The sequence below is a fragment of the Periophthalmus magnuspinnatus genome, chromosome 17 (genome assembly GCF_009829125.3).
Source record: "Periophthalmus magnuspinnatus isolate fPerMag1 chromosome 17, fPerMag1.2.pri, whole genome shotgun sequence".
In the NCBI taxonomy this organism is placed as follows: Eukaryota; Metazoa; Chordata; class Actinopteri; order Gobiiformes; family Gobiidae; genus Periophthalmus; species Periophthalmus magnuspinnatus.
The window spans coordinates 28,667,828-28,681,513 of NC_047142.1; the positions used below are offsets into that span (position 1 = coordinate 28,667,828).

The 13,686-nt window shown below is 45.3% G+C and overlaps 2 protein-coding genes across 2 annotated transcripts in view; one reads left to right on the forward strand and one right to left on the reverse strand.

Annotated features, from left to right (window-relative positions):
* si:dkey-181m9.8 (E3 ubiquitin-protein ligase RNF31) overlaps positions 1 to 9,083 on the reverse strand; it is a 41,246-nt gene extending 32,163 nt beyond the window's left edge. Inside the window, exons 1-7 of the mRNA XM_055228500.1 lie at positions 8,979 to 9,083; positions 8,282 to 8,372; positions 7,713 to 7,778; positions 7,314 to 7,480; positions 6,750 to 6,865; positions 6,366 to 6,682; positions 2,051 to 2,199 (exon numbers count right to left, since the gene is read on the reverse strand). Of these exons, the coding sequence (XP_055084475.1) occupies positions 2,051 to 2,199; positions 6,366 to 6,682; positions 6,750 to 6,865; positions 7,314 to 7,480; positions 7,713 to 7,778; positions 8,282 to 8,372; positions 8,979 to 9,023 (951 nt within the window). The 5' untranslated portion in view covers positions 9,024 to 9,083. The remainder of the gene's footprint in view (positions 1 to 2,050; positions 2,200 to 6,365; positions 6,683 to 6,749; positions 6,866 to 7,313; positions 7,481 to 7,712; positions 7,779 to 8,281; positions 8,373 to 8,978) is intronic.
* A 425-nt stretch (positions 9,084 to 9,508) lies between these two features.
* Positions 9,509 to 12,250, forward strand: c17h7orf25 (chromosome 17 C7orf25 homolog). Its single transcript, XM_033982406.2, has 5 exons — positions 9,509 to 9,564; positions 10,025 to 10,240; positions 10,440 to 10,545; positions 10,847 to 11,192; positions 11,261 to 12,250. Exons 2-5 carry the CDS (start codon positions 10,037 to 10,039, stop codon positions 12,030 to 12,032), a joined length of 1,428 nt encoding a protein of 475 aa, XP_033838297.1. The 5' UTR covers positions 9,509 to 9,564; positions 10,025 to 10,036; the 3' UTR covers positions 12,033 to 12,250.
* Positions 12,251 to 13,686: the final 1,436 nt, after the last annotated feature.

Here is a 13,686-nt window from a genome sequence, read left to right on the forward strand (position 1 = left end):
CCAAACTGCTTGTGAAGTTTCAGGAGAACTTTATGCTTTTCTTTTATGGACATGTCTGCAGTAACAACCAGAACATCATTGTCATTACAGCTCACTTCTGCATTTACATCTCTAATGTCCACACAATAGTGTCCTGAGCTAGTGAGCTCCAGAGGCACAGGCCGCTTGAACATGATAACTCTGTCATTCTCCATGTCCAAAACAGTTCCTGCTGTCTTCAGGGACATTTTGCTCAACAAGAGAGGAATATCAGCAGGGACTACTTCAGTTTCAATGTGGCACTTTGTAGGTCCTATTTTGGCTGTAAGTTTCACTTTTCTGTTGGAGTACACAACTTGGCCATCTCCAAATCTAAATGGTTTGTGGCTGGGAGATTCTGTTTGCATCAGTTTGTTTATTTGTCTTTTGGTAAGATCCTTCACGTAACTGTCCAGCCACTTTTGACCACACACAGTACGTGTACAAGCCGTGTCAATGATGGCAGAGCCCAATGACTCTGTTAAGAAGATCTCTGAGTCAGTCATAGTCTTTAGTAAACAGGGTAATGTTACATTCCTCCACATTTTCATCTTCAGTCAACTTAACTTCATTCCTCCGATGAGGACAGTCTTTCGCCCAATGGTACGTGCTCTGACAAATGGCGCATCTCATTCGCCTGCTGTATTTGTCCAGTGGATTGGTGCCTTGCTGTGGCCGCTGCCGCTGATGCGCTCTGTGATGGGCCACTATGTCTGGATTTTCTGGTCGGTTTTTGCTCCGTGAAAAATGCTGTATCTTGATTTTCGTTGTTGTTCGTTCCACCTGTTGTCTTACTACCAAAGATCCGTTTTAACGCTGACTTCATAGATACAAAAGTGAGCTCAGTGTACGCAGTAGGCGCGAGTTGTCTGTTTTTCTCCTCCAGACACACCGTGTCCAGGAGCTTGAAAGCAAGTACAGCGTCAGGCATGGGTACAGAGTCATGTTGTACTTTTTCATTCGGTTGTATCTCTGCTCAAAGTCAATGATATAGTCCACCATGGACACCGCACTGTCTTTTGTTATCGAGTCAAAATAAGAGTACGCTTCGTAAGCGCGGTCTTTTTCTTCTCTCAAAAACACCGCATCCAATTTTACAAGTAACGTTTCCATACCGTTATCCTTGTATATCGAATATTTCCAACGCTGTTTCTCGGGCTCTCCCTTCGAGCCCAAGTGCCACCGCGAGCGCCTGCTTTTTCTTGTCCAGCTCCGTAACAAGTCTCTAGATACTAACTTAATTTTTCCAACACTCGTAAGGCCTGGCTTCGTCATACTTCGGCGGTACTCTGTAATTGGTAACCATCCTCTGCTACCATGTAAATTCCCAAAAACACGAGGATCTTGTTGCAGAGAAAATTTTATTCAGCCACCATCTTGACACACAGGTAAGAACAGCGAGAACCGCGCCTCTCGTCAGGTCTCGCGACAGAACAGACTCACATGGGAAGTTAACAAAAATGACTCTCCAGACCTAGGTCTGAACCTGGTCAGGACTCAGGTCTGTACCTGGTCTAATCCTGGTCTTGATCATAATCTTGATCATATAAATATTTCTAAACATAGCTATTCTGCTAACCTCCGCGTTCCAAACTGGAAGTGAGTATGGGAGCGATTCAGCTCCATCGACTCTGGCTCCAGTTCACTTTCTATTGAAACAATGTGTCCCCTCTCTCTGTAACTGCTGCTGTCAGACTTGTCATTTTGGTCTTAAAATACTATTGTGTCTGTAAATCAAGATGTGAACATTAATAATAGACAAATCAGGCGCCTTCTTTCCCCAAGGTTACTCCTGCTAGGATTAGCAACAGTTTTGATTGACAGCGTTGCTAAGCGCCCACTCCCTGCTAAACCAGCGGTGAAGGCAGAAAGGGCCGTTGCCTTCAACAGCCTTGCTCCTTATTGGCTTTTTGGTCAAAATGGACTTTGTCTCCAAATTATATAATATTAATATTATATAATTATGCTCTACACTCCCTCAGTCCACTTTTTTATACAGTCTATGACCAGAAACAGCACTTTTTCCACTTACCTTCTTGTGCTCCTCGCTGTTCAGTCTGGGGAGGGGTATACGATTCACACTGAGCACTGATAGGATGCTGTGATACCCTCTAAGCTCTGACTGGCTGGTTGTAGCGTCGAAAGTGAGGTCAGTCATGGCTCTGAGCAGCTCCACAGAATCTAAACAGTTTCATAAAAAGTGAGTTTATGCAATGTTTAAACCAGCCCTATTGTGCTTGTGTCTCTACAGTTCTCAACTCTGACACACTATAGATGTTATAATTTGTACATTTTAAATCACAATATTCATCTAAAACAACTAAATAATAAATAAAAGAAACAAGTCAGCTGATATCCGTGCAAGAAAAGTGCAGTGGGCCAGGTTTGGGATTGTTTAACCCCTTACCATTCCAGGTAATTTTGGTGAAATTGCCTTTGCTCTGACCTCTCCAAATTAAAATGATAAACATTATTGAATCCACAGTAGTATATGCACAAGGTGTACCCACAGGTGTCAAAATCACTGTAAGTGTCTGGTAAGCATTTATACACTTTGGAACACACATAAAAAATATTTTTTTCTCATCCTCGCCTAATTTTTTTTGTTAAAATGAAGGTGTAGAAAGCTGCAGTAGGTAGCTCGGGACAAAAATACACTATATCTCAACTGAAAATATTGTTGACCACTCACATTTCAAATTTGAGGTCAATATCTATAAAAATTTGATTTTTACACTCATTTTACCATTATTAAATTCAGGCCTCTCCAAACCTATCCATATGGAGACATTTGGAGAACGTTTAAAAAAACTTTTGAATGACGTCAGACGTCAATGAAGGCTCTACTGAAAGCTTACACTTCAAGGAATCTTTATCTGCACACCTAGCTGCTCTATTACTGTACATTTATACAGTATATCAAAACACATTATAAAATGTATATTTGTATATAAAATATAGTCAAAACAAGTGGTCTGGGTCAAAATAAATATATATTCACAAGCAGTGAACAAACACACACACTTCAAAATGTAAACAAACACACACTGCAAACTGAAAACACACTGTACATGATTATGACTGTGTGACAGTCATTATGCGACAGTGGCTCAGCCAGTAGAGCTTTGGTCAACCAACCCGCTCCAGGTCCGAGATGCCTCTAGTTTTAGTTGTACAAACATCCACAGTGTCCTCAGTTGCGTACTTCCTTTGTTTTGTCAGTTTCTTCATGTTTAAAATGCAAAACTGCTGCAAAACAGTGCGTAAAATTATGCAATTACGCACGCGTAATTTTACGTGTGGATCTTTGCATCCAGTCTCCTCCTTTTATGCGCACAGCATACTCCATCTGTTTACGGGAAACCATTGCATGTCATGCATCGTTGTGTTCCGCTGCTCATTGGCTGTAAGGAGAAAACATCACATCCTGTGTAATGTAACTGCTTGATTCTACAAGGTAAAGAGTGGGGCATAATCTTTCAGCCATCTGTACCACTGAATCACTGTCTGGGGCTTCAGTAACCTACAACCACCATCTTATTGGCCAACTTTGGTGTCAATCACAAGCTAACAAGTTTGTTTCGCACTGAGGAACAAAGTTGGTGCTGTCAGAAGTTTATTGTGCTTGAAATCGACAAAAGAAATGCAAAAAAGTGACGGAGCAAATTTCACTTTCCTGCAGCAGATTGGACATGGAGGATTTAACTTTTTTTGTGGACATAATTTCTTCACTGAATTATATTCTCTGGACCTGTATGGAATGAATGAGACCAACTTTGTGTGAATATGTTGATGTTTGACAGAACCAGAGCGCTCAAAGGTAAGTGAAGTCCAAATCCACATTTCTGACTTCTCTGTAAAAACGGCTTTCCTGTCAGCAATGAGGTGATTACAAGTGAAAATAGTTTGCATATTCAGAAAGATGAGTGCCGGAGATTTCATTTGATGTGTAGATTGTTTGTGTGGGTGACGCAGAAATATATGGACATTGCTGTAAAGTTGTAACGTAAAGGCGATGGAACGTTTTAAACTAGGTTAGGAGGCGGGGCCATGTTAGGAATCTTTTAAACAGGGTTAGGAGGCAGGGCTATGTTAGGGATCGTTTAAACAGGGTTAGGAGCCGGGGCTATGTTAGGAAACATTTAAACAGGGTGAGGAGGCGGCGCCATGTTAGGGATTGTTTAAACAGAGGGAGGAGGGACCATGTTAGGGATTATTTAAACAGGGTGAGGAGGCGGGGCCATGTTAGGGATCGTTTAAACAGGGGAAGGAGGTGCCATGTTAGGGATTGTTTAAATAGGGGAAGGAGGGGCCATGTTAGAGATGTTTAAACAGGGAAGGAGGGCCCATGTTAGGAATCTTTTAAACAGGGTTAGGAGGCGGGACTATGTTAGGGATCGTTTAAACAGGATGAGGAGGTGGGGCCATGTTAGGGATCTTTTAAACAGGGTTAGGAGGTGGGGCTATGTTAGGAAACGTTTAAACAGAGGGAGGAGGGACCATGTTAGGGATTGTTTAAACCGGGGGTGTCCAAACTTTTCTCACGAAGGGCCACCTATAAAATCACAGACAAAGCCGAGGGCCGACTGAGGGCCATAGACTGGTCGCCAATACAGTGAATACTTCAAATCTGTGTTATTATTACAAGTTAGACTGAACCACTAGACCTTTATTCATGCTTACATCCTCAATGGGACATATTAAATATTTGATAAGGGCTTGTTAAAGAAGATTTTCAGAAATATACAGTAAAAAGTACTGTTTAAAGTAATACAGGCCAATTCACCTGGAAGCTTGAGGGCCAAGAAAAATTGGTCTGAGGGCCGCATTTGGCCCCCGGGCCGCAGTTTGGGGATGCCTGGTTTAAACCGAGGAAGGAAGGGCCATGTTAGAGATTGTTTAAACAGGGTGAGGAGACGGGGCCATGTTAAGGATCCTTTAAACCGAGGGAGGAGGGGTCACGTTAGAGATCATTTAAACAGGGTGGGGAGGCGGGGCCATGTTAGGGATCCTTTGAACAGAGGGAGGAGGGGCCATGTTAGGGATTGTTTAAACAGAGGCAGGAAGCTGAGCCACATTAGGGATTGTTTAAACAGGGTTAGGAGGCGGGTTCATGTTAGAGATCGTTTAAACAGAGAGAGGAGGGGCCATGTTAGGGATCATTTAAACAGAGGAAGGTTTATGGTTTTGGCCAAAAAGTTCAATTTTGGGTTCATTTGGGTTCATCACTCCAAATGACCTTTTTTTTTTTTTTGAGGCTTGTCTCTGTATTGTTTTGCGTATGTGGGATACTTTATGTCCAGTCCATTTTTCTCCACGCATCTCCTTATTGTGCATCTTCAGCCATACCACTTTTTTTTTTCCTGTATTTCTGCTGAAGTTATTTGTGGGTTTTCCTTTGCATCTCAAACTATTTTCCTGGCAGTTATGGCTGACATTTTTGTTGGTCTACCTGACCTTGGTTTGGTTTCAATGGAATCCCTCATTTTATACTTCTTAATTAGTGTCTGAACAATGCTTATTGGCATTCTTAATTTATTGGATATCTTTTTATATCCCTTTCCTGTTTTATACAGTTCAATTACCTTTTACCTTTGACAATTCTTTTGCTTTCTCCATGACTCAGAATCCAGAAACGTCAGTGTAGCACTGGATGAAAGATGCAAGGGTCAGAAGCCCAGAAACTCACTGACCTTATATACACACACACAGAATACAAAAAGATCACAGGTGAGGATGGTCAACTTTAGTGGCCATTCAAACCGATGTGTGTCAACTTTTGTACATGTTATCAGGCCAACATCATCAGGGCAGGTAAACTTTTAATCAGGGTCATTTGGGTAGTTTCTGTAATTACAAAAGCAAACATAGTTCTTTGATAATAAATGGCTTGACCATAAGTACAAGAAAGGTTTGCGTGTTATTCGCTGAAAAATTGCCCCCCCCAAAAAAATCACAAATTCTGCCAGAGTATGTAAGCTTATGACTTATTTATACAGTCTATGTTCATAAATGAACCTCTGATGCATCAATAGAAAGTCAAAATAAATCGCATGTGTTTTCACTTTGTTTTGTCAGATGTCTGTTTTTTGGACCTGGCAGTAGCAGCTCAGGTAAATAGGTTTAGGCCTGGTTTAGTCCTGTTTTAGTCCTGTTTTAGACCTGGTTTAGACCTGGTTTAGACCTGTTTTAGACCTGTTTTAGACCTGTTTTAGACCTGTTTTAGACCTGGTTTAGACCTGGTTTAGACCTGGCAGCAGCAGGTCAGGTGAAAAACTGTTTAAAAGTGGGTCACCATGGTCCTATCCCAAAATGTCAATTTTTTAGAGAGTTCCCTGTGCTCTCACCTGAGGAGATGGGACCTGAGGGGGCAGGACCTGAGAGGGTGTGGCTCTGGTTTTGATGGACAGGGCTGTGGGCGGGACTAAAGTCAATATCCTTCAGGTCCTCACAGTACGACCTCTGCACCGGCCTTTTAAGACCAGAGGGGCCAAGACCAGAAACAGGACCAGAAACAGGACCAGGAGCAGGACCAAGAGCAGGAGCAGGACCAAGAGCAGGACCAAGAGCAGGACCAAGAGCAGGACCAAGAGCAGGAGCAAGAGCAGGACCAAGAGCAGGAGCAAGAGCAGGACCAGGAGCAGGACCAACAGCAGAGCTGGACCTGCAGGGATACAGACTTCATTAAGCTGTTTCCTACCTTAGGGGGGATAAATGAAAAGCTGCAGTACCTGTCTCCACCTGCAGGGGTGGTATGAGACCGGGGAAGGGGCCTGGTGTAAAGGGGAGTGTCCTTCTCAAAAGCTTGTTTCATGTCAGAGACAAAAAGAACCAGACTGGACCGACCCTGACAAAAAAAAAAATAATAACAGGAATCCAGACCTCAGTCTAGACGAAAGTCCACACCAAAGTCCACACCAAAGTCTGGTTCTTGGTCCTGGCTGGGGTTCTGGTCAGGGTCCTGGTCAGGGTCCTGGTCAGAGTCCTGGTCAGGGTCCTGGTCAGGGTCCTGGTCAGGGTCCTGGTCAGAGTCCTGGTCTGGGACCTGGTCGGGGTCCTGGTCAGAGTTTTGGTCGGCGTCTTGGTCATGGTCCTGATCCGGGTCCTGATCTTGGTCCTGGTTTGGATCGTGGTCAGAGTCCTGGTTGGGGTTCAGACCGGGGTCCTGGTCTGGATCTCAGACGGAGACCTGATTGGGGTCCTGGTCGGGGTCCTGGTCTGGGTTCTGATCGGAGACCCGATTGGGGTCCTGGTCAGGGTCCCGATTGGAGACCTGGTTGGGGTCCTGGTCTTACCTTGGTCCAGGTGTGGAGGCAGGATGACAGGATGTTGCCATGGGTGTCAACATAGCGACAGTGGGGGTTTATTGCCATGGAAACAGAGGGACAGAGACAGCATCGTGGGCGAGCTGCCGGGTGAGTGTGGTGCAGCCACAGGCACACGGGAAAGTTATACTCTATGCCTGTAAATAAACAAACAAATAATTAAATAAATAAACAAATAAAATAAATAAACACGATACAGAGACAACATGAGAGATACTACAGTCTGAGCTCTAACCACAGGCACACAGACACATAGCAGTAGGAGCAGTCCTGGTTCAGTTCTGGTTCAGTCCTGGTTCAGTCCTGGTTCAGTCCTGGTTCAGTCCTGGTTCAGTCCTGGGCTAGTCCTGGTTCAGTCCTGGTTCTGACCTTGGTAGGACACTGGGATGGTTCCAGCCAAAAGCAGCAGTTGTCTTTTTTGTTTGTTCGGGAAACCTGCACAAAAACACATTTAGAGTATTTATAAGACTGACGTAGTAGTAGTAATATTAGTAATAACAGTGGTGGTAGTAGTAGCAACAGCACAATTAACCTGTTCACCTGTGGAATGTTCCAAACAGGTATATATTAAGCATTCCTCAACTTCCCATTCTTTTGTTGCCCCTGTCCCAGCTTTATTGGAACGTGTTGCAGGCATCATATTGAAAATAAGTAAATATTTGCATAAAAACAATAAAGTTATCAGTTTGAACATTAAATATCATGTCTTTGTAGTTTATTCAGTTCAGTACAGGTTGAACAGGATTTGCAAATCATTGTATTCTTTATTTATTTATTTTTTTAAGTTTTACATAGCGTCCCAACTTCATTGGAATTGGAGTTGTAGTAGTAGTAGCAGCAATAGTAGCAGTAGTAGTTGTAGTAGTAGTAGTAGTAGTAGTAGTAGTAGTAGTAGTAGTAGTAGTAGTAGTAGCAGCAGTAGTAGTAGTAGTACTCACAGTACACATCGCAGTACAGTCTAAGGTCTGAGAACACTGATCGAACCTGCTTCAGATCCTGCTGCACCAACTCCGGATTAGAATACTGCAACTAGAGAGTACAAAAAGTACTTAACTGTACACAAGAGTACTCAGAAATACTCATACATATACACACGACCACATAGGGCGCTGTCTCAGGAGATAAAGGAGGTGTTGGTTCTATTCCCGCTCTACGGACGATGGTCACATCACAACACTCTTATTTTATATATATATATATATATATAAATGATACAGCAACATCAGAAAAAACTTGTCCTAGTTTAGTCCTTGTCTAGTCCTAGTGTAGTCCTGGGATTTAGTCCCAGTTCAATTGTAGTCTGTATGCAAGTATCACTTGGGGTGTGTTACTTTTTCAGCCCCTCTGATTTCTGTAATTTATTAGAATTATTATAATTTATGTACTTTTTAAAAAATTAAATATTCATATTATATAATCCTCATTTTTTTCTTTCTTTTTATTGACTGGAGTTTTGTAAGTTCATTTTTTATTTTTTTATTGTGAGTGGGACCTGACAGCTGTGTGACTGTGCCTGAGCTAAGAGGCTAATGCTAAACGCTAATGCGGCTAATACGGTAACTTTCCCGGCTTGAATAAAACTCGGATAAAAGAGGGTTTCCGGTAGGAATTTCCGTATAAAAGCCGGGTTCTCACCTCCGTCAGTACACGCCACTCTGCCTCGGCTGCCACTGGGAACATGTTACTGGATATAGGCTGAAAAAAATCCACTAATTAGAGCTGCTAACGGCTAACAGCTTCGCGGCTTCCGGTGGACTGCTTCAGAGTAAAAGCCCGAACAGGTCCGGCCGGTTTGGAGCAGGTTTGAGGTTTTGTTATACTGTAAATATGAGTCATATCTGTGCGTCACTCTCTCGCAAACATGTAATATGGACACTGTACGTGGAGATTATGAGTTTATGTGCGAACCTGTCGTTGTATCGCTGGTTTATCGTCATCTGCTCAGTGTTCCCATGGTAACAAAAGTTTCTTTGAAAACCTTTGCATTCTGACGCTGTGCACCAGGAAGGACGTGAAACACGATTAAAGTTAGCTTTATAATGTCATTGTTAGTATTTCTATGACACAAAATCAAATAAAACTTTTAGAAGTACCCTCTCCACGGGCCTGCGCACTGGAGCACAGAGCCAGTGACGTCACCGGAAGAGACGAGTACGCTGCTGGATCCCCGGGGACCCGTGCGGACTCAGATTACACCCGGATCAGACCCGGAGAACTTCTGGTGAGTCCCAGGCCAGTCCGGACTGTGTGGACCTGGGTCAGACCCGGTTAAACCGGGTTTGGCCTTGTTTTGATCGGAGCTAAGGCGAATCAGCTGATTTCAGTGAACTTACGTCAGATCCACGCTCTCCGCTCTTAAACCGTGTTTCATTTTAACTTTTAGGTTTGTGTCTTTTACGTGTCCCATGTCCGATTCTGATTTATTGTAATGTGCAGAAAACAACCATAGACTGGTCTGTAGAAAGAAGGAAGGGAGGGCATCTGACACACAGGGATACAGGAGCATGGGAGTGCATCTGACACACAGGAATACAGGAGCATGGGAGGGCATCTGGCACACAGGGATACAGGAGCATGGGAGGGCATCTGACACACAGGAATACAGGAGCATGGGAGGGCATCTGACACACAGAGATACAGGAGCATTGGAGAGCATCTGACATATTTCTGGATCTCCACAGGCCCTGGTTCCCATGGCGACGCAGGCCGTCCTATCAGAGCGCGTATCTCTGGCGCAGGACCTGCTGCAGCGAGCGGAGAGCTTGATTGGTGCAGAGGGACAGGTGAAGCTCTGTAACAAACTGCGCTCAGAGCTCAAGTTCCTCCAACGCATCCAGAGCCGTGACATGAAGGGGGCTCACGTGCACAGCTCCAACCTCACGCAGCTCAGTGCAGTGGTGAGTGATTTGTTTCTAAGAAACTCTGGAAAAAGTCTAACCTTAATCAGATTTAAGCTGAGACATACGTGTGACTACAGCCATAGACCACGGGACAAACATGCTTAAAACAGTTACCAAGGCTACAAAACGAACAAATTGGACAGTGAAAGCGTTAGGGTGAGGAGAGGAGTCTCACACTGATGATGTCACTCTGCAGGTACAGACAGCTGTGTCGCTGCAGTCGGTCGTGGCTCTGCTGAGAGTTTACACTTTTACTGATGAACTCCAGAACAAAAGGAGTCTGACTGTGGACGTGGTGGCAGGTCTGAACTTCAGTACTACTATTAATATAATATATACTACTACACTTTTCAGTTCGATCACTATAGTAACAGAGCAGCAGAGCTAACCTGGTCTAAAGCAGATGTGATATGTCTCTCTTTAACAAGTCTTTCTGCACATAGTATTGACCAATGCTGTAGTCTGAGTGTTTGGGTGAGTGTTTGGGTGAGTGTTTGGGTGAGTGTTTGGGTGAGTGTTTGGGTGAGTGTTTGGGTGAGTGTTTGGGTGAGTGTTTGGGTGAGTGTTTGGATGAGGAGTTGTAATGGTGCTCTGTGTCCACAGATGATGGTCTGCTGTGGGTTAAGTCCGTGGGGCGTAAAGCTGAGGCGCTGCACGCCGTGTGGCAGGGTCGGGGCCAGTTTGGAGACCGCTCCGTGATTGGCCAGGCACGAGAGTTCTTATTGGCCGCCTCGCAGCACCCTCTGCACTACACCCGCCCCCGTATCCTCTTCGCCTTCTACAATGGCGTCTCCGGTCCCATGGCTGATGAGCTGCAGCGGCTTGGGGTCAGCGTCAGTGGAGAGGTGGTGGGGGTCAGGGGGGCAGGGCCAGAGGAGAAAGAGCCAGGAGAGAAGAAGCAAGGCAAAGAGGAGCCAGGGGAAGAAGACGAGACAGGTGAAGGAGACAGGTGAGGACGAGACGCCCGCTTTCATCTTTATAAACTTTGTAAATCTTTGACACTGCTGTTTTACACAGGCAGCAGTGCACTGTGGGAGTCCATGCTCCTCACTTGAACCTGGACCAGAACCAGGCAGTGGGTCTTACTCCTCCGTCACTGCCCCACCCCTCAGAGCCCCACCCGTCAGACTTGCAGTTCTACCAGGACTGTGACCCTAGCTCTGACTTGGACCAGGACTCGGATCAGGGCTCGGATTCTGATCCTCGTCCTCTAACCTGTCTGGACCGGTCTCAGGTGGTGTTGCGGTTGGCGTTCCCTGCTCCGGCCCTGCCCCCTCCCTGTCCCCGGGTAAACTTGGACGTTTCGACGCTGCTGTCTCTGGTGTCGTCTCTGACTCACGGGGGGTGTGGCCTGGTGTTTCAAGAGGTGGTGCTAACAGACCAGGCGGCGGATGAGCGGCGGGCGCCGGTGCTGCCGGTGCTGGAGGCGTTTATGGCGGGGAAGGAGCTGGTGGCGTGTGCTGCGGCGGTCAAAGACTTCAAAGAGATCCTGTGCACGCTGGGTGGGGCAAATGAAAAGGAGCGAGCTGAATGGCTGCTGCGGCGCGTCACTGTGGTACCTGACCAGCCATCACCACGTACGCTTGCCCTCACACCCAGCGCTGCCGTTTCCCCCCGGTCTGTTGCCATCTTTGGCACCGGGGACACGCTCCATGCTGTTACCATGACCGCAAACAGGAAGTTTGTCAGAGCAGCAGCCAATCAGGGTGTCCACTTCAGTGTCTTCATCCACGAACCAAGAGCGCTCACTGAAGGCAAGGAGTGGAGAGCCACGCCTGTCAAAGACTAGAGCGGGACTAGAGCGGGACTAGAGCGGGACTAGAGCGGGACTAGAGCGGGACTAGAGCGGGACTAGAGCGGGACTAGAGCGGGACTAGAGCGGGACTAGAGCGGGACTAGAGCGGGACTAGAGCGGGACTAGAGCGGGACTAGAGCGGGACTAGAGCGGGATCTGGATACCACTGAACCTCATGTTGAACTTTATGACACATGAGTGATGATCTCCACAGAATCCAATGAACCGATGCAGAACATTAATTTAATTGTAAAACATAGGCTCTCTGTGTGTATATTTATATATATATATATATATTATACAGTCTGTTCTATAAAGAGTTTTTTTTTTTTAAGTTTGAATGTGCTTTTCTTTGTGGAGAAATAAGTTTGCACAAAATGTTTAAGTTTGACATTTTCTCCAAAATAAAACTATAAATCCAACTATTGTGTCTGAGGTTCATGGTCATATCTAGGGGTTATATTAATGCTATGGACTGTATATAGAAGGGTTATTGTTTTATACCTACAGTTTATGATTTATACAGAATAAAATTGAAACCAGAATCAGAAGACTTTTATTGCCATTGTCAGTGAGCACAGCTCACAGACTAGGAACTTACTTTGGTGATAAAGTGCAACATAAAAACAAGCTGAATAAATACAAATAAGGGCATGCACAAAGTTAGAAAAGATATGCTTAAAGATAAAATAAAATACTTAAAGGTAGAAAATATATACAACAGCAGCATCAGAACAACAGTGCAAATATGGCTTATTAAGGTGACCGATATTATAAAGTGTCCAGTTAAGTGCAGATATTACTAAGTGTTCATGAGACGAACGGCAGAGGGGAAGAAACTTCTTTTGACGAGAGGTTCTGGTCCTAATGGACCGTAGCCTCCTGCCAGAGGGAAGTGGCTCAAATAGTCCATGTCCAGGGTGAGAAGTGTCAGATGCTATACGGCCTGCTCGCCCCCGAGTCCTGTAGACGTACAGGTCCTGTAGAGATGGAAGGCTGCAGCCAGTCACCTTCTCAGCAGAGCGCACAATGCGCTGCGGTCTCTGTCTGTCCCTGGCAGTGCCCCAGCGAACCACACAGTGATGGAGGAGGTGAGGATGGACTCAATGATGGCCGTGTAGAACTGCACCATCATCTGGACCGGCAGCTTGGCTTTCCTCAGCTGCCGCAGGAAAGTACATCCTCTGCTGAGTCCACAGTGGTGATGGAGGAGTCCGTCAAGGCAAGGGCGGACAGGGGGGTTGTGACTTTCCTGAAGTCCACAATCATCTCCACTGTCTTCTGGGTAGTAAGCTCCAGGTTCTTGCTGTTGCACCAGGACACCAGCCGGTCCACCTCCTTCCTGTAGGCAGACTCATCGTCGTCCGAGATGAGTCCGATAAGGGGGGAAGGGGCCACGTCAGACGTCAGCGCCACAGGTCTGTAGTCATTAAATCCAGTGTTCCTGGGCTTCTTGAGGATGGGGGCAATGGTGGGCAGCTGGAAGCAGTCTGCGACATGACATGGCTCTAAATAAATCTATATTTTCATATTTATCCATATTTAGGTCATGGTGACGTGATTTTCTTTTGGCCTGATTAATTAAACACGAAACGTAGTAACTACAAAATACTGTATAAGATAAATGTCTAAAACCTCCGCCCTGGGC

Excerpts from the sequence above, each read along its gene's own strand:
- c17h7orf25 (XM_033982406.2), top strand. The coding sequence starts at position 10,037 with ATGGCGACGCAGGCCGTCCTATCAGAGCGCGTATCTCTGGCGCAGGAC. Across the intron at positions 10,241-10,439 it reads TCACGCAGCTCAGTGCAGTG|GTACAGACAGCTGTGTCGCT; the intron begins GTGAGTGATTTG and ends GTCACTCTGCAG. Across the intron at positions 11,193-11,260 it reads GAGACAGGTGAAGGAGACAG|GCAGCAGTGCACTGTGGGAG; the intron begins GTGAGGACGAGA and ends TGTTTTACACAG.